The following is a 20,384-nucleotide window of genomic DNA, read 5'->3' as shown; positions in this document are numbered from 1 at the left end:
TACGCAAAAAAGGAATGAATTACAAGTAAGTTGTTACTTATAGCTAGTTACTTCCATGCTCTGTCCCCAGCTCTAAACTTATAGCTGGGTAGGGAATTTTGTCTAATGCAAAAATAAGGCCTCACCCCCAACTCAGAGCTAGAGGGGGTGTTGGCTCTGCACCTATAAGGCACTCAGAATGCTCACCAGGTACAGAGGCAAGTCTCAGGCTTCCCCACCCCCAGTTCAGAAATGGAGATGTGGCCTGATTATTTTTAGTGGTTTATTATTTCATAGGTATGGAATGCTTTAACATAAATGGGAGTGCTACAGCATCTGATTGTTCTGATGTGCAACCTATGCTCTGGATAAGAGGCTACTGTAAGGACAGGATATGGAGAAACCGATTGGTTCACAGTTGGAAAGGGTGTGAGACAGGGGTGTATTTTATCACCCTATTTGTTTAATCTATATGTAGAACATATCATACGGAAAGCAGGACTGAACCAAGATGGAGGTATGAAAACTGGAGGGAGAAATATCAATAATTTAAGATATGCAGACGATACCATACTACTAGCAGAAACCAGTAATGATTTGAAACGAATGCTGATGAAAGTTAAAGAGGAAAGCACAAAAGCAGGACTACAGCTGAATGCCAACAAGATTAAAGCAATGACAACAGAAGATTTATGTAACTTCAAAGTAGATGATGAAGACATTGGACTTGTCAAGGATTATCAATACCTTGGCACAGTTATTAACCAAAATGGAGACCATAGTTAAGAAATCAGAAGAAGGCTAGGACTGGCGAGGGCAGCTATGAGAGAACTAGAAAAGGTCCTCAAATGCAAAGGTGTATCAGTGAACAACAAAGTCAGGATCATTCAGACCATGGTATTCCCAATCTCCGTGTATGGATGTGAAAGTTGGACAGTGAAAAAAGTGGATAAGAGAAAAATCAAATCATTTGAAATGTGGTGTTGGAAGAGAGCTCTGCGCATACCATGGACTGCAAAAAAGACAAATAATTGGGTGTTAGAACAAATTAAACCAGAACTATCCCTAGAAGCTAAAATGATGAGGTTATACTTTGGACAAATAATGAGAAGACATGATTCAGTAGAAAAGACAATAATGCTGGGGAAAACAGAAGGGAGTAGAAAAAGAGGAAGACCAAACAAGAGATGGATTGATTCCATAAAGGAAGCCACAGACCTGAACTTATAAGATCTGAACAGAGTGGTTTACAACAGATGCTATTTGCGGTCACTGATTCATAGGGGTGCCATAAGTTGTAATCGACTTGAAGGCACGTAATACACATACACATTATTTCATAGGAAGCTGCCTAAGACTGAGTCAGATCATTAGTCTATTTATCTGTCTTGTTCTACACTGCCTTCAGGAGCTCTCCCGGACTGCAGATGGTTCTCTACCAGGCCCAGCCCTATGTGGAGATGTTGGGGATCAATCCTGGCATGACTTTCTGCATGCAAAGCGGTTGTTGTTGTTGTTGTTATCCCTCCTTTCACCCTAAGGTCCCAAGGCATGTCACAACAATTTAAAACAGAACATTAAACAGTTTAAAGCAAATTTGCAAGAACAGGATGAGTTTCACAACTGAGGTACAGTTCTTCCCTGAAGATTTTGTAGATAGGGTCACTAACCCTGATCAGATACCTGGGCAGGACCTGGGATGGAGCACTTTGGTACATGGCTGAGGCCAGAAGAACAGAGTGCAAGTTCAGGGAATGGAACCAGAGGGGTCTTGTGCTCAGACATTTTGGTCAAGTCCATGAGGCAGAGCCTATTGAGACTATAATCCTAGCCCCATTTATCTGGGAGTAAGCCCTATTGAATTCGATAGTATGGTGCTGTAAATTGCCTATTAACTTACAGTGCACGAGTTTAGTAAAGGAGGGGGAAAATAGTCAAGGGGAAAAAAATGTTCATGCTCCTTGCATTCTCGGCAACTGGACTCATAGCAATATATATGTATGTCCTACAACTTAGCCAGGTGTTGTTGCCTGCACTTCAGAAATGGCTCTGAGCCTTGGATTTGGCACCCTACTTTCAGAGTCGATCTCCAGCAGGCCATTGGCTTTGTTGATGCCACACATGCACAGCTCTTGCTTCACAATTCCCATGCAGCCTGCACACAAAGTCTTTTTTTCCTCCCCTGGTCAGTTGGCGGTCCTAGTTCTATTCCTTGGGGCATTTTTTAAAAGGCAAAGTAGGGAACCCTGATGTCAGAGATTCACAAAATGAGGTGTACAAGCTGCACAGAGAGGCACAAATGCCTCCTGAAATCCAGAGGGACTTCCTTGGAGACTGCCCCGCGTGCACACACCTATGCAAAGAACCTTCATGGAGATTTGTCTTGAGGCTAACAACACAAAGAACTCCTTATCTGGGCTGGCTTCCAACAACTAGGTTTATGCAGGAAGAGGGTGACTTGAATTCAGTGTTGCATTTTAGAAGTTGAAGGCATTTTAATGTACTGGTTCCACTATGGATGGACCCAAGCCAATATCTTGAGATGATGCAAAAGGGATATTTTAAACAAAATAAACAGCTGTGTATAAATACCATATGGCAAAACAGGGAGAATAATTCTGAATGCATCTTATAAATTTTGCAGGGTTCTGTTTGGCATAATTTATTCTGCCTGTCATAGGGATGTTTTTTTTAAAAAAAGGCATAGGAAGCAGCACTATATCATATTATTTGTGCTTCTTGACTAGACTATTGCACTCTACACAGACTGACAGAAGTTGTTTCTCAGAGAGATGTCTTTCCCACAGAGTTGGCACCAGACTTTGGGGGGGAGTGTGATGTTCCTGTATGTGGATGTAATGTAAATATGGTAAGTGCAGGTTTATTATAGGAAATATGGTAAGTGGAGTGAGTGAGAAGGGGGAGTACATGGGCTGTAGAATGCTGGATGATGATTGGCTGTGTGTTTGAATGGCTGAAGGTATAAATGAGAGGAAGACAGCTGAGTCGTGGTGGGGGTTGGACAGGGAGGTTGTGGACAGGAAGGTTGATGTGGAGAGTAAGAGGTGGCTGTTGAGATATTGGATTGGGAGTTCTGAGGCAAATAGTAGGAATTAGGAACATAAGAGAAACATATATGAAACCATATGCTTGTCAATGAAATCTATAAGTAATCTTGTTATTCTTAGTGTTATCAATAAATATTTTCTTGGTTTACTTAAAGCCTGATTCCTCAGCTGGGGGGGGCACAGACCAGGGGGGAGGCAGAGTAACCAAGGCTGAAGAAGAAATAGTATCGAATGGTGGCAGCAGTGAAGGAAGAGATATTGTATCAACATCCAGTACCACAGAGCAACCCAGAGCTGTGAGCTTCATAGGCAAGAGGCTTCAGGGGGGTTGGGAATTACCTAAACACACAGACACAAGGTATCACAATAACCAGGAAGAGACTAAGGCACAGTCTAGAGGTTATATTGGATACACAGAGTGTTGGATAGTGTGGCCTAGCAGGGGGATCTTTTGAGATCTGTGCTAGAGCGGAGAGAGGTAAAAATAAACACGACAATCCTGACTGCTGGTAGCCACGAGTGAGAGCGACACAGGTGGTGCCAGGGAAGGGCGTCACAGGGAGCCCAATAATGAGCCCTCCAGCATCCCAGTCCTGCCAAGACTACATAACTAGAATATAAATAATATCATAATCAATGAGCCAGGGTCTTATTACCTTGGATAACTTAAAATGGCAGGCCTCCCATCAGCGTGGATGAGAGCTGACTGTGGCTCCTGATCAAAAGCAACACCATCACTCACTGGCTGCTGTTGAAAAATATCCAGAGGCCTGGTGGAGAGGGCAGTGAATGGCAGCACAGATGAGTCAGGTTGTCAAGGGACCCTTTAAAGTTCCTGAAGCCCTCGGCCAGTACCCTACCTGGCTGATTGCTTGTGCTGAGCCTGCTTTCACATCACCTGCTACAACACCTCTTTAACTGAAGATACCAGAGAGTGAATCAGGCCCTTATGCATGCAAAGCATGTGCCCTTCCATGGAGCTATGGTCCTTCCCCAACAGCTTGCTCCTGCCAGGACTAAAACCTGTATCTCCTGTTTTTCTGTGAGGCTGTTTGTGCCTGTGCACTCCTAGGAATATAGGAAGCTGCCTTATACCGAGTCAGCCATCTAGCCCAGCATTGTCTACACTAACTGGCAGCAGCTGTCCAGGATTTCAGACAGGAGTCTCTCCCAGCCCTACCTGGAGATGCTGGGGATTAACCCTAAGACCTTCTGCACGTAAAGCAAATGCCCTACCATTGACCTATAGCCTTGCCCCTGAGGCTCGTAGAATACTCAAGCCATGGCCATCCACCCAGCCACTTTCAGTCCTAGTAGGCAAGTTGTAGTCTAATACATACACACCAACAGTCCCTGTTTTCTAGTACCTGTCCCTTGAAAATCACCATCTCAGGTTTTGCCTGGAGGCAATTTTTTATGTTTTTGTTAGTGGGAACGACTAGAACAATTGTTCTTCAGGATTTAGCGTCTCTCCTCTCCTTCCCAAAGAGTCTAGAAATTAAATCAATGTGGGAGGTGGTTCCATCTTCTCACTGGTGGGCATGCACATAAAAGAAATGTATATTTATATGAATTGAAACTTGCGGTGTACATGTTGCCATTGCACTTACATGGTGAGGTATATTTATCTGGTTTCTGGTATACCAGAGATAGAAAACTTGTGACCCTCCAGATGTTGTTGGACTACAACTCTCATCAGCTCCAGCCAGTTGTGGCCAGCTGTCGGGAATAATGCAGAGTTGTAGTCCAGCAACATCTGGGGGGCCACAGCTTCCCCATTCCAGTGGTATACCTTTGACCATAAGAACCATCATTCTCTTGTTTAAAAAAACAGTGCATAACAATTAGTATAGCAGGCAGCACACAGCCCTCTTCCTAATGTGTGAGGGGGAGGGTCCTTAAAGCAAGCAGTCCTTCAAACAGTAACAGGGGTAATAACATACAAATCTGTTTTTAATCTATGATATGGTGAAGGATATGCAACTCAGCATACAGCCTCCCCCAGAGCCTCTCTGCTGAAGTGTGTCCTATACCAAATACTGCATTTGCCCAGAATTGCACAAGCCTGTATGTAGCCATTCTACACACACAGTGCATACTTCTACAGCTTTGATAACTGCTCTCCCATCTTGACAGTAGTTTTATTTAGACTGCAAGTTGACAGTGGGCCCAAAGTTCTGTAACATAGTAGGGTTGCAATGAAATGCTACTCACTTCACTGCCACTTAAACAACAAAGTGAGCTGCTGGAAAATGCTTAAGGGTGCTATTAGTTCAGTACATCACCACCTAAGGCTGAATTGGAAGTCCATATTTAGTAAGAAGGACTAATGCAGAAAGGGCTGGGGAGAGCTTTGAAGTGCTTGTATGTGTGTGTTTAGGGGGGTCAGGGTCAGCTTCTAGGCTCTGCTTCTACAATATAGTAAGGATTAGCATCTGAGTTCCTTGGCCCAAATTGGCTATCTACAGCTTCCTTCCTGGGGCTAATCACAGCTGGGTGGGGGATTTTTGGGAGTACCATGGTTTCCAGGCAAAGGGTTAGCATCCACTATTTAAGGATTAAATATCATGCACATTAAACGCATTCACACATTGATTTAACATTGCATGTTGCTTGCCCCAGAGGTGCCATCTTGCTTCTGGATTCAGGTGTTCACCTGTGTGGGTGTGTCCATAAAGACGTTTGTAGGATAGTTATGAAAGGCAGTAGGACTTTGGAGCAAGAATTGGTTCAATAATCTCCCTTCCAATTCCTTTTCACAATGGCCTTCTGCCAAAACCAGCTGGGGAGCAGAGATGTAGACAGCATAATCAGATGATGTTCAGGAGTAACCAAGGGTTGCAGTTTGTCTTTCCCTTGCACCTCACCCAGCCCTCCAGTTTCCATTAGTTCCAAATCAGCACAGGACTCTATGAATGCCTCCCCACAACTATTGCATTTCGTTACCTGACACTTGTTCTAGCAACCCACCTAACACTTTCTCCAATCCAACTCCTACTCCTGAATGTTCCCCTCTATTCTGCACTGGTTAGGCCTCATCTTGAATACTGTGTTCAGTTCTGGCCTCCGCACTTCAAGAAGGATGCAGACAAACTGGAACGGGTTCAGAGGAGGGCAACAAAGATGATCAGGGGACTGGAAACAAAGCCCTATGAGGAGAGACTGAAAGAACTGGGCATGTTTAGCCTGGAGAAGAGAAGACTGAGGGGAGATATGATAGCACTTTTCAAGTACATGAAAGGTTGTCACACAGAAGAGGGCCGAGATCTCTTCTCGATCGTCCCAGAGTGCAGGACATGGAATAATGGGCTCAAGTTGCAGGAAGCCAGATTTTGACTGGACATCAGGAAAAACTTCCTAACTGTTAGAGCCATACGACAATGGAACCAAGAGAGGTAGTGGGCTCTCCAACACTGGAGGCACTGAAGAGGCAGCTGGACAGCAATCTGTCGGAAATGCTTTGATTTGGATTCCTGCGTCAATGGCCTAGTAGGCCCCTTCCAACTCTACTATTCTATGATTCTATGAACATATAAAGAAACCTCTATACCAGGGGTAACCAACCTTTTAGGGCCTCTGGGCCCATTTAAAAACCAAACAAACAGTTGTGGGCACCACATACACACTGCACACACCACAGCCTATTCTATTGGCTACAACAGAATGCTTATTTCAAGGCTGATTTCAGCAGGGGGATGGGGGGCATGAGGGCAACAGGGAAGCCTCTGTGGGGCACGTGTATGCCTGCAGGCCCCACATTGGCAACCCTTTGCCTATACCATTCTAATGCTTGCTTCCATAGGCTTGGAAAACAATTTGCCAGAGCAACCTAACAAAAGTTTATTACATGCTTTCATTCCCACTGTGGCAGAGAAAAATCACAGCAACTGCATTTCCTACTAAAATAGTTTAATTTAACAATATTCATATAATTAACTTGCAGCTATATATATATATATTCACATATATTATTAATATAAAAATAATACATACAGTAGAAACTAAAGTCTTTAAGCCCTAAAGAAAAGAGACTCAAAACCAGAGTCAAAGAAACAGAGCCTGTACAGAAAGAGGCCTCCTCCCCAGAACTAGAGTATGGGGTGATGTGGGAAGGGTTATAAAGGGTTTATAAAAAGGCAAAAAGGCTATTAAAGGGTTAGCAAGAGACCAGGAAATAGGTAAAGGTTGCTCCAATAGATGACCTAATTCTGTGAGAGAGTTAACTCAGCAGTGAAGAGGGTGATGGTGCCAATGAAAAAAATTTACTACGTTTATAATCCCACCTTTCCTCCAAATAGTCCAAGGTGGTATACATGGTTCTCCCCCTTTTTATTTCATCCTCACAACAACCCTGTGAGGTAGGTTAGGCTGAAAGACACTGACTGGCCCAAGGTCACCCAGTGACTTTCATGGCTGAGTAAGGGATTTGAACCTAGTCCAACACTCTAACCGCTATACCACATTGGCTCTCACAGCCCAGCAGTGGGGTTCAAGTTGAATGAGAACAATGCCACAAGCTTCCTTGCTCATAAGGATGCCATCTTAATCCCACCTCAGCACAGGCTCTGCACCTTTTAAGCAACTGTGACAAGAAGTTCAATAGGTATAGGGTTGTGCCACTAATGATATACAGAACAAGGGCTGCCCCTGTTGAATTGCTGTATCTGCCACACAGAGGTTAAGAAAAGGCACAGAGCTTATATTGGAAAGAACAGCAGCCATGCTGAGCCCCCACCCCCATGATACTGAATGGACAGGAACTTGTTCCAATGCTTTTGAGGACCACTTCCTTAATGTTTAGTGTTAGGGAAGTTTCAGAAAGCCAAATGTTAGAATCGAGCACCCTGGCTCTGCTCTCCCCTTCCTATACTGGCCTGCTGTCAAGAACACAGCTGCTCTTCCGCATTCAGAGGACAAAATACCTCTCACAAACTGCCTGCTGTAGGGTGAAGCTATCACCCATTCCAAAATGGCTGCCATCAACCCTCTCTCACAAAAAATTAAGGCTTTCAGGCCCTGTCAATAGTTAAAATTGAGAGAGCCAATGCCATCCTCTGCAAACATTTTCTCCCTCAATGTCCTTGATATGAAAGGTGGGGTGGGGGGGAGAGAATATGAAGGAGAAAGGCAAGACAAGCAGTTCAGTTTTGCACCGGTGGGGGTGCACCGTAGAAAGCCTTTTCCCACAAAGGAAGGGCATTGTATTTCTTCAATCTATCAGTAGGTAGAGAGAAGATATTACCCTCCTATTTCCCCTCACAAAACACAAAAATGGTAGTCAACTGGGATGGTACACACTGTAACTCTCCCATTGGATGTAGACAGGAAGTTAAGAACTACAGTGAGGGAGCAAGTTCAGGCGGGGTATTTCGTAGCCAGGAGGGTCAGGTCCTTATGACAACGGTTGACCCAATCGCGGTAGAGATGGCAAACACGGTAGCCAGTGAGTTTCATGAAAAAGGCACTCTCAAGTCCTGGCGGTTCAGCTGGCATTGCTGGACCAGGCACAATGCCCATAGAAACCATAATGGAGTTAAGGTTGTTCGACAAACCAAGACACTCCAGGCCCGAAGTCTTCAGCTGGTGATGTAGGTCATCGGCAGTGGGGTTCAGCTCATCCTGCTGGCGCTTCACAGCTGCCAGGAACTCTGGCAAATTGGAGAAGGCTGTGTTGTTCTGCTGGAGCCGCTCAGCATCGCTAAGGTCCAACCAGGCCTTGGCAGAAAGCGATGGTAACGGCAGGCCCGGGAAAGGCTGAATGGAAGGGTTGAAATCAGCACTTCCAAAAGGCGCCCCCTGAAGAAATACCTACAAAATAAAACAAAAAAAAGACACAGGAGACAGTCAGGGCTCTGGGTTCTTCAGGAGGGGGTGGCTGTCTCTTAATTATGACATTTGGATCAGTACCCCACCCTTTCTCCAAGGAACTCCGAGTGGGTGGTGTTGGGGAGTGAGGCTATCGTTATCTCATTTTGTTCTTCACAACACTCTTTTGCAACATTGTTGCTTTAGGTGTCGCTGAGATATTCTGAGACTAGTCCAAGGTCACTCAGTGAGTTTTGGGGAAAGTGCAAGCAAACAGAATATCTGAGGAGGTGCGATAGGGAAGAGGAGACAATTCAGTGTGCCTCCGAGCACAAGCCAAGTTGCTGCAGCCTGCCCATCTGCTTCATCCCCCAACAGCAACAGAAAGAGCCAAGGTTCTGTGCTCAGAGTTATACTAACCAATACCGTTTTGCACAGAATGGACCATAGCTACGGTTGCCAGGTTCAGGGCCGGAGACTGATCCTGTATCTTTAGGAGATGAGAAAGTCAGCCAAGTGCAGGTGGTCTTGCAACACTGTAATGGGAAAAACCACAAGGTGGAATTCTCCCTTCCCCCTGCACAACTGTTAAAGATACAGAAGACCTCATGGTTGCCAGGCCCAGCCTCCAAGAGGTCTTCTGTAACTTTAAAAGTTGTGCAGAGGGAAGGGAGAATTCCACCTTGTGGTTTTTCCTATTACAGTGTTGCAAGAACACCTGCACTTGGCTGACTTTCTCTTCTCCTAAAGATATAGAATCAGTCTCAGGCCCTGAACCTGGCAACCCTAGTCATAGCTGATGAATCCTACTCAGAGTAGACCTATTAGAGTTAATGGATATGACTAACTTAGGTTCATTAATTTCAGTGTGTCTACTCCAAGTAAAACTTATTTGGATGCAACTCAATAATGCACTGCACCTTCCCCTCTTCTGCAGCAGCACTGAGGATAGCTTAGAGACCTTGGTGAATGGACAAGCCTAAATTCCATACCCCAAAACCAGCCTTCACCAACCTGGTGTCTTTCAGGTGTTTTGGATTATAACTCCCATTGGTCCCAGCCAGTACAGCCGATGGAGAGCACCAATTTAGGGAAGACTGGCCTAAATTATCATTTGCATATCTGGCCTTGCTTCATCTCCACAGTCATCAGAGCTAGAAGCTTGTTCCCTGCCCCCCACCACTTTTTTTTGAAAGGCATAGATTTATAGGAAACATAAGAATGTTTGCTGTATTCCATAAATAATTCTACATGGCTAATCTCCCAGGAAAAGCGTACTGCTTAGCTGAAAAACACCCTCTCCCCCACTCCACCCGTCCCAACCTTCAAAGAGTATATCACTGTGCTCCCCTTCATTCATTTATCTCCCAGGACTCACATAGTCTCTTAGCAGCTGTTCTGAGTGATCTTGCATGTGGACTGTCTGGTTATGTGCCTTTTTTATCTTGAATGCAATTTCTTGCTGGGAGCGAGATGAGGAGGAGGACAGGAGGTTTGATAAGTCTACTGCAGACAAGAAGTGGGTAAAAAATTGAGATGGTTGTGTACACACATATCTGGACATGCTCATAGCCCCACAGTAAGCCTCTGGGTTATATTTCAATGAAGGACATTTGATGGGGAGGGGGTGGAAAAGAAGGAAGGGAGTAGAGGAAACCAAATCAATTCACCCAGAATGTAACCAGCAGCAGAAACAGGTGATGTCCAAATGTCCATGCAGCTATAATTGTGCACCCTTTGGGTTTTTCAGACAGCAGCAGTGGCACCCTTCACACATTATTTTACATACATCCCCCTCCCCATTTTAAGCTCACAATAGCCCTGTAAGGTAGGTTAGGCTAAGAGGCAGCAGTTGGCCCAAGATCACCCATTGAGCTTCATATGGCTGAGTGAGGATTCGAATCCTGGTCTCCCAGGACCTAGTCCAACACTCTGACTATATTACACTCACTTGCCAAATCACTTTGACATAGAAGGCAGCTATGGCTTAGGGGAGGGGACTCGTCAGAATGCCAACTCCCTTCTCTGGAAATGCCTGAAGCTGAGTTGCCAAGATCCAAAGAACTACAACTCTCCATGTGAGATTTCTCTCCTCACCACCAGTAGCAAGATAACCCATTGGTTGGGGAGGGGCAGGAGCCCTTAAGCAACAGCCAAACAGCACAGCCATCTAAAAATGAAGTTGCCTTTAAGTCAAGGCACCTTTCAAAGGCATAAAACAAAATCAACCATAATGATAAATGTATGGCTTTTATGCCTCTCAATGGACAAAAAAAGAATTCTTTAAAATTTATTTATTTATTTCATTAAACTTATAGACCGCCCCATAGCCGAAGCTCTCTGGGTGGCTCACAAGACACAAAACTTGAGTATACCAAGCATATATATATGTGTGCAAATTAAATTAAAAATAAAATAAAAAAACACAAAAAGCTTGAGCCCCACTCCAAAATGAGTGTGTCAGATATGAAGAAGCAGAGGTGTGTATAAAGTCAATTGCAGCTTCCCTTTTAAAATATATCAGAGGAAGCCCAATCCTTTCCTGCTGGTAACCTTCAGAGCTGATGGAATGCGCTTTTTATTTTGGTGTTTGTTACCCAAGAAGATAACTTTTTAACTGACCTACTTTGCCAAGGTGTTGTAAGGACTGATAATATACAAAGTGTTTTTAAATACCCCCCCCTCTCTCTGTAGGAAGACTTGAAACAAAAAGAGCACTCCTGTCTGTACAACTCTGATTACCTGGGGCAAAGTTCACATCACAGAGGTTCCCTTTCCCCTGACCTTGCAGGGGGGAAACCACAGCATCAATATCAATTCATCCACAAATACATCACAGACGGCTAAGAGGCTTCTTGTACTTCCTTACCAGCCACACTCCACCCTTCCCACTGAGACAATTTGCATGCTCATTTTATAACAGCACATCAGTTTCTCCTACCTCGGCCTTCTAATCCTTCCAAGAATTTTGCTCTCTGAACCCTCTTTAGTATATTAAATGAGATCTTCTTCAACCAAGCACTAAATTTGGCCCACCCCACACATTCAGCAAACAGAGACTTCTTGGGTAAGGACCTAGCCCAGTGGTAGGACCCAGGCTCAGTCCTGAGACCCATAGGCAGGGCTTGGAAAAGCTCCGGCCTGGAGAGCAGTTGCAGATCAAAGCAGACAGTTCTGAGGTAGATGGATCAATCAATGGCCTGACTTTGTATAAAGGCAGCTTCTCATGTTCCCATCTTGGAGCAGTCAAAGGAGCAAGAGAGATTGGGAGGAGAACCCAAGACTTTTGGGCAGGAACTGCATGGGAGCTCCATGGAGGGACTAAGCGGAAGAAGAGCAAGGTCTAGTGGTTTGGGGACCTCCCTCCCCATGTCTGCAGAGGTAACAGGGGCTTTTGGCTCAGATAAATGGATGCAAGGTTACCAATTTCTACCACTGTAGTTCATGCATTCGTAACCTCAAGACTGCATCACTACAATGTGCTCTATTTGTGGCTGCCCTTAAGTCCAGCCCAAAAGCTTCTGCTAGTACAGAATACTGAGGCTAGACCGGGGATGGGAACAGACTACCACCAACACATGACACTGGTGCTCCAGCACTGGCTTCCCATCTGCTACTGGGCCAGGTTCAGTGTTCTTGTAGTAGTGCACAAAGCCCTGAATAACTTAGGGCCAGGATAATGTAAGGACCACCTTGTCCTGTACGCCTAAGTCGGTCACCAAGATTATCTGGGAGAGCACTATCAGTGCTCCTCCCCAGACCAGAAGCACAATTCACGTCAATGAGAAGTTATACCTCCAATGTTGTGGGCCCAACTATGTGGAATTCCTTCCCACTAAAATTCAGATAGGTCCTGTCCGTGCTGAGTTTCAGACACCTGGTTAAACCAATTTCATTTCAAGTTGCCTTTGCATCATGAATGCTTCTCTGATGTTTTAAATTTTTCTGATGTTCTTCGTTTAAAATTTCTTAGTTTAAGTTTCTGAGGTTTTAAATTTTGTATGTTGTATATTTTTAACGTTGTAAGCCACTAAGACCTAGGTGGTAAAAAGTGGGATATATGTTTTTAAATAATAATAATAATAATAATAATAATAGTTATTGTTATTGTTATTAATGTTATTATTAATAATGTTATTATTAATAATGTTATTAATGCTAATATTATTAATATTAACAACAATAATAATAACAGCAACAATAACAACAACAATAGTAATAACAACAACAACAAGAAGTCATCATATTGGACCATAAGGAAATCCCAAAATCCACAGTAGGGCAATACCTTTATTTCATGATTGGGGGCGGGGGAGAAAGAGAGAGAAAAACTGGCTTGGTGTTGAAGCCATGAAGTCTGCATTGGTCCGAGTTGAGTCTTAAGATAAAGTGTAGGAAGAGACAGCAAACTTAATTATATTAGGCTCCACTACTTGCCATGCTGGTTTCAGGTTACACCTACAGATGAAAAAACATATGATGGTCGCTTCTCCACTTTTGAGGAGAAAAAGAAAAAGAAAAAGCTAGCAGTTACCTAGATCTGTCTGCAGCCTTAAGCAAAAAACTACATCTGTCTAGTCCAGTTTTTACTAACTGGGCAGCAGCTTCCCAGATTCTTGGGTTTCCAAATTGGAATGGGTCATCTAAGATGTCCAAGAGGCACAAGTATCTTATCATAGAATAGTAGAGTTGGAAGGGGCCTATAAGGCCATTGAGTCCAACCCCTTGCTCAACGCAGGAATCCAACATAAAGCATGCCCAACAGGTGGCTCCAGTGTTGGAGAGCCCACCACCTCTCTAGGTAATTCATTCAATTGTTGTAAAGCTCTAACAGTTAGAAGGTTTTTCTTGATGTTCAGCCGAAATCTGGCTTCATGTAACTTGAGCCCATTATTCTGTGACCGGCACTCTGGGACGATTGAGAAGAGATTCTGGCCCTTCTCTATGTGACAACCTTTCATGTACTTGAAGAGTGCTATCATATCTCCCTCAGTCTTCTCTTCTCAAGGCTAAACATGCCCATTTCTCTCAGTCTCTCCTCATAAGGCTTTTTTTCCAGCCCCCTAATCATCTTTGTTGCCCTTCTCTGAACCTGTTCCAGTTTGTCTGCATCTTTCTTAAAGTGTGGTGTCCAGAACTGACACAGTACTCAAGATGAGGCCTAACCAGTGCCAAATAGTGGGGAACTAGTACTTCATGCGATTTGGAAGCTATACTTCAGTTAATGCAACCTAAAATAGCATTTGCCTTTTTTTGCAGCCATATCGCACTGTTGGATTGTATTCAGCTTGGGATCAACAACAATTTCAAGATCTGTCTCACATGCAGTATTGCTGAGCCAAGTATCCCTCATCTTATAACTGTGCATTTGGTTTCTTTTTCCTTGGTGTAGAACTTTGAGATTTATCAGGGATAAGTGCTTTCTGTTGTTTTCAGTCCAAGGCTCCAGCCTATCAAGATCACTTTGAATTCTGTTTCTGTCCCCCTGGGTATTAGCTATCCCTCCCAATTTTGTATCATCTGCAAATTTGAGAAGCATTCCCTGCACCTCCTAATCCACGTAATTACTAAAAAAATTTGAAGAGCACTGGGCCCAAGGCCAAGCCCTGTGGTACCCCGCTCATTACCTTCCCCCCAGTCAGAAGGAACCATTGATAAGCACTCTGAGTACAATTCTGTAGTCAACTGTGGATCCACCTGATAGTTGTTCCATTCAGCTCCCATTTTGCCTGCTAATCAGAACATCATAGAGTCCAGAGTCTGTGAGTTCAAATCCCCACTTGTGTCTCCTGGGTGTGAAGGGCCAGCTAAAGATCACTCCCACAGTGAGTGGCTCAGGCGTTACGTGCCCTGCCACCTGTGCAGCCGTGGCAAGCTGAGCAGGCCCTAGCCAGCTGGGGAGGATTAGCCTCAGAGGGAGGCAACGGTAAACCGCCTCTGAACACCGCTTACCATGAAAACTCTATTCATAGGGTATCCATAAGTCAGGATCAACTTGAAGGCAGCCCATTTCCAGCGCTCTTTGTCAAAAGCTTTGTTGAAGTTGAGATATATTATGTTCACAGCATTCCCACAGTCTACCAGGGAAGTTACCAAATAAAAAAATTAGTTAAGATTAGACTGGCAGGATTTGTTCTTGACAAATCCATGTTGGCTTCTAGTAATCACTGCATTGTTTTCAGCGTGCTTACAGATTGGGAAGACCAAAGAGTTTGGGGCTAGTTCTAATAGCTTAGGAGAGAAGACATGGTAGAGGCTTTTAAAAGCTTTGAATGTTTTGGGGGCGGGAGAAGGTATGCAAGAGGAATCCCCCCCACCAACATTAGGATTCTCGCAGTAAAAACGTGTGGCAGCAGCTTCAGGACAGACCAGAGAGAGAATTTCATGGAGGACAGATTAATGTTTTGTAGCTTACCACTGGCGCAGAGTGGTAAGCGGCGGTAACTCAGCCAAAGCTCTGCTCATGACCGGAGTTCGATTCCAACGAAAGGAGGAAGTCGAATCTCCGGTAAAAGGGGTCGAGGTCCACTCAGCCTCCCATCCATCCATGGTCGGTAAAATGAGTACCCGGCATATGCTGGGGGGTAAAGAAAGGCCGGGGATGGAACTGGCAATCCCACCCCATATATATGGTCTGCCTAGTAAATGTCACAAGACGTCACCCTAAGAGTCGGAAACGCCTCGCACTACAAGTGCGGGGACACCTTTACTTTGTTAGCCATAAGAACTAAATGGATTCTCCATGTTCAGAGTCAGTGCATCAGATGCTGGGAACAAAGGGCTTGACGGTTTCCTGGAGGCATCATGGTGGACGAGATGGACTTGTGGGCTTGGAATGCAAGAGAGACTTTCTGTCTGTGTCATTAGCTGTGATCTTTCAACCAGAAACGGAAGAAAAGGACCCAGCCATTTAAATGCAAAGCACATACTCCATGGCCAGGCATTCCCAATCCACAAGAAAAGAAAGTTCTTTCAAAAATTTCCTTCTGAGAATGGGCCCGGTGAATTATTAACTCTGGCCTCAGGCACTGAACTGGGAGGTAAGTGTAGAGATGATATTTCATTCATTGCTCTCAGTGGGGGAGGAGAAAAAACTAAAAAAAGAAAATTGCTCAGGTTTTACAGTTTAGGAGTTGGCATGGCCAGAAGAGGTGGAAAGTAAAGTAATGGGTGGAACCAGTTTAACCCTTTGCTGTCAGGTATGGAAAGGGGTAAGCAAAGAGAAACAGTAAGTCCTGACATTGGTCAATATATGGGCAGCCCAACCACTAACAAATTTCTGTGGGCTTAACAAGACACACACCCTGTGATGGTAACTCACTTTTGGTCAGGGGTGTAGTTGTCTGGAGTCTTGGGGGATCTTAGACTCCTTACTTTTGGGGGAGCAAGGTCCCTATGTCTCCAGCATCCTACAAGCCAATCAATATCAAAGGGGCAGAGTTTGGAAGTTACTTTTTAAAACTACAACTCCCATCAGCCCCAGCCAGCATGGCCACTGGATTGGGCTGATGGAAGTTGTAGTTCAAAAAAGTAACTTTTCCAAGCTCTGGAAAGGGGTGTGTGTTAGCCACTGAGAAGAGTATTCTAACATGCTTTCCTTGTCCTTTCCTGCTGATTGGACCCAGAGTGAAAGGAGATGAGCCAGTCACTGTGAAGACTCTTTTCAGTAGCCAACACTCCCATTCCATGCTTCACGGCTCCTAGGGACACCTGCTGTTGGGAAGGTATTAACAAGGATCTCATTCTTCACCCAGCAGCAAAAATGGAGCGTGACTGTGACTATCATGAAGGGACCCTGCTCTTCTGAATTTGCCACTACACTACTGCTTTTGGTGGCTCTAAATCCACTACATCTGAAGCTGTCGCCCCAACTACGCAGTGTGCCCTCCCCACCCATCCGTTGCCCAAACAGTGACATCTCAAGCCTTACTTAACCACATTTTATGAGTTTCTGGTATTTCTTCATAATGCACATCCCACATCAAGAACACGTCCGCACACATCTGGGAATTTTGCCAAGCTGAATGCAGCCACTCAGCCACATACTGTGGCTCAATAAACCTCTAGTCACGGACTGCACAAGTGTGTATGTGGGCATGTATATGCACACACATGCAGTGCATATGGGGTGTGTACATGTACGCATGTGGACTGTTAAACACTCTTGTAAGCCATTAACACCCAACTGGACAGCTAAACGGGTCACTACGTTGTCAGGCCAGACTTTTCAGAATGTCTCATGTTTATTTTTATTCTGTCTCCTCCACAAAGCTCAGTGTGGCATACTAGGTTCTCCTCTACCCATCTTATCCTCAGACAACTTTGTGAGGTAGCTTAGGCTGGGAGAGAGTGATTGGCCCAAGATCACCCAGTATGTTCAGTGGATCAGTGGGCATTTGAACCCAGACACTCTGCCAACTATACCATACTACATCTGGGGGGGGGAAGGGAGAAGCGGGAGTGAAGACAAGTTAGCTTGGCTTCCAAGTGAGAGGTGGAATACTGGAGAACTATAGGTGGCATAGGAGCTGGTGTAGTGTAGTGGTTAAGGTGTTGGACTACGACCTGGGAGACCAGGGTCCGAATCCCCACATAGCCAGGAAGCTCATTGGGTGACCTTGGGCCAGTCACTGCCTCTCAGCCTCATGAAAACCCTATTCATAGGGTCGCCATATGTCGGAATTGACTTGAAGGCAGTACATATAGGTGACATTCAAAGCTAGTCCTGCTCAGAGCAGACCCATTGAAATTAACGGACATGATGAACTTAGATTTATTAATTTCAGTGGGCCTATTCTGAATAGGACTTGGTTGAATACAACCCTATGTCTGTAATGAGAACATGAATGTAGGTTGCGAATGCTATTGCTGAGTATTTGCCGATTCTGCAATTTTATATTGTTATGATTAATCTATTGCACTTTTATTGTGTTTTTCTTTTGTATTAATATGTTGTTCACTGCTTTGGGGGCCTTCAGGCCAAAGAAAAAAACAGTGTATCAGAAAATTGCAAAATAACATAATACATGGCTCCCCCACCAAGATACATGCTTACCCCATGATCCTTAAAATCTGCTTCCCTTGCTTTTAAAAAAAACAAACACAACTACCTCTGTAAGTTTACACCCCTGTCACTCTTCTGTGCAGCTATACCATTGTAGGATTGCCAACTGACCAGAAAAACTGCCTGACCTGGTCCTGTGCTTTTAACAGAGGTTTGGGTTGCAAGAAGGCAGCAAGCTTTTCACAAGATAGAGCAGCCTTCCCCAACCAGGTGCCCACCAGATATTTTGGACTACAACTCCAATCAGACCCAGGCAGCACAACCGTACTAGCTAGAGCTGTTGGGAGCTGTAGTCCAAAACATCTGGAGGACACACTCAGTCAATGAAGGCTGGTATAGAAAGGCATGCCTGCCTGCCTGTTAATGACTGCAGACTGAGTTGCCGTTTAAACTATTGTCTCTGCTGTTAAAGACTCAGAGCAAGGGCCAGTTATAACATTGACAACCTCACACTTCTAGGGCACACATCGAAGGACACAGCACAGGCTATGTTAGCCGCAATTATTAAACAAGGTAGATTTTTCTCACATTTTCATGGGTGGAGCACAGCAGTGCCTGGCAATTCCAAGTACGGAATGAGGAGAAATGGAACTACAACTATTAATAATTTTGTATTTAGTATTTACATAGCACCATTAAGGTGCACAGCCCTTTACATAGTACCAAAAAAAAAAGTTTCCAGCCCTGGGAATCATACAATCTAAAGTTTAACATTAGGGACAAAATTTGTAATTACTGCAGTTACACATGCTTAGGCTTAGTTATAGTCTATAGACACTGTTCAGGCACTCTAGTCTATAGGCACTGCTCAGGCATTCAAAGTGATTTCACATATATTGTCTGAACCTTACAACAACCATGCAAAGTAGGCCAGTATCATAGCAATATTGCAGATGAGGGACAGAGACTAAGAAACTCATATGAGGCCACCTAATGGGGTGGAATTTGAACCAAAGACTTCCCAACTCATAGCAACCTCTCTTACACCTTACACCACTCCAGATACTCTAGAATTCATTCATGCAAAAGCCAAGAGTGCTGTGACCTTGTGTGCACTGTGCAAGTTCAAACAAAATTCAGACGATTCTCCCGCAAGCTCTCTGATAAAAACTTTTTCCTTTCTCTTACCAAACCGGATGTATATCAGCTGACACTCAATATGTGTTAAGGCAGAACCACCCATTATTATTGTTATTATTAAAAAGTCACAGAATCCTTAGCTGCATTAGACAGGAGGGGCGACCTTTTCAGACAGGGCTCCTGCATGTTTGAGGACTGTAAGCCAGGAAAAGACTCACAGCCAGTTTTAAGTTTTCCTCCCAGCCACCCTGCCTGGACAGCTTTACCAGCTGAATCACTGCCCATTAAGGCAGCCTTTAAAGATAAGAGAAAAGCTCATGCTTCACAAAGTTGGTAGTTCTGGTAGCTTCAGGAAATTTAAAAAAATCGGGGGGGGGGAACCATTTTTCCTACCCACGTCTGCTCCTCTTGCAGGATTGCCCCTCTCATCCCAGCTTGGGTCTCCCCAATTCCTTTTTGCCACCTGATCAGGAAATATGAACAAAGCAGCCTGATATAGGGATAAAGATTTTTATGATGGCAATGATCCCCAAGTAACGTCTTCACACTAAACTACCGTTAAAGGCAGGAGAGCAGAGGCCAGTAGTAGTTGGCAATCCTGTATCCCTTTTCTGTCCCAGCCTACGAGCCTGAATTCCACTTTGCAAACTTACAGTGCAAACAGCACGCACACAGAGCAACAAAACTACTTTTATCTACGATCCCTTCTTTTTGGGGGAGGAGGGATTTCTGGCTTTACACGAACACCTCCACAGACTTGTGGAAAGGTTTGTTTCACCTTTTCTGGCAATTCCTCACCCTACCTGAAAGCACCTCCATTCTGCCCCGTCTCTCGGTCTTCGGATTACCTCCACTTCTTGCGTGTACCTTCGTCGCTCGATTTTTATAGAGGGAGTCCGATTTTCCCCCACCCATCCCCCGGTCCTGCCTCCTCCTATCCCGGGATCTCAAGTGACCCTTGGATTCCAGGAGGCTGAGATCACACATGCCGGCCGCCTCCGTTCCCGGAAAAAAGGAATTTAATCCCCCCCCCTTTCCACCGAAACTTGGCAGCGACTTGTGGATCATCTTGGACGGGGAAACGGGAAACAGGGTGCATACAGGACAGGCCAAGGACTAAAGGCGGAGAAACGGCCTGGGAGGCGTATTTCTCTCTCTCTGTCCCCCCCCCCCGAATGGCTGTCCACTTGCCTTAGACAAGAAGGCAACTTCTGGGACTTAAAGGGGTTAGGGTTACATTTTTGCAAGGCTGGAGAAGGCGGGACGATCAGAGGAGAAGCTAACTCTATTATTTAATTCAACGAAATTTATGTTTTTATATCCTGCTTTTCAACCCTGAGGGATTAACAGAGCGCATCTAACTAGTAAATCAGCCAAGTTAAACTCCA

At 44.6% G+C, this 20,384-nt stretch overlaps 1 protein-coding gene across 1 annotated transcript; it reads right to left on the bottom strand.

Moving 5' to 3' along the window:
* Nucleotides 1–6,944: 6,944 nt before the first annotated feature.
* LOC133366926 (cardiotrophin-1-like) lies at nt 6,945–20,136 on the bottom strand. The gene is made up of 3 exons (XM_061590477.1): nt 19,800–20,136; nt 10,231–10,358; nt 6,945–8,855 (listed from the first exon to the last, which is right to left on the bottom strand). The coding sequence occupies exons 1-3, from the start codon at nt 20,062–20,064 to the stop codon at nt 8,403–8,405; spliced, it is 846 nt and encodes a 281-aa protein (XP_061446461.1). The 5' UTR covers nt 20,065–20,136; the 3' UTR covers nt 6,945–8,402.
* Nucleotides 20,137–20,384: the final 248 nt, after the last annotated feature.

The sequence above is a fragment of the Rhineura floridana genome, chromosome 11, assembly GCF_030035675.1.
Source record: "Rhineura floridana isolate rRhiFlo1 chromosome 11, rRhiFlo1.hap2, whole genome shotgun sequence".
In the NCBI taxonomy this organism is placed as follows: Eukaryota; Metazoa; Chordata; class Lepidosauria; order Squamata; family Rhineuridae; genus Rhineura; species Rhineura floridana.
This window is presented reverse-complemented; position numbering and strand designations above follow the sequence as displayed.

Excerpts from the sequence above, each read along its gene's own strand:
- LOC133366926 (XM_061590477.1), bottom strand. The coding sequence starts at position 20,064 with ATGATCCACAAGTCGCTGCCAAGTTTCGGTGGAAAGGGGGGGGGATTA. Across the intron at positions 10,359-19,799 it reads CAGAATGGAGGTGCTTTCAG|TAGACTTATCAAACCTCCTG; the intron begins GTAGGGTGAGGA and ends TCTTGTCTGCAG. Across the intron at positions 8,856-10,230 it reads AACAGCTGCTAAGAGACTAT|GTATTTCTTCAGGGGGCGCC; the intron begins GTGAGTCCTGGG and ends TTTATTTTGTAG.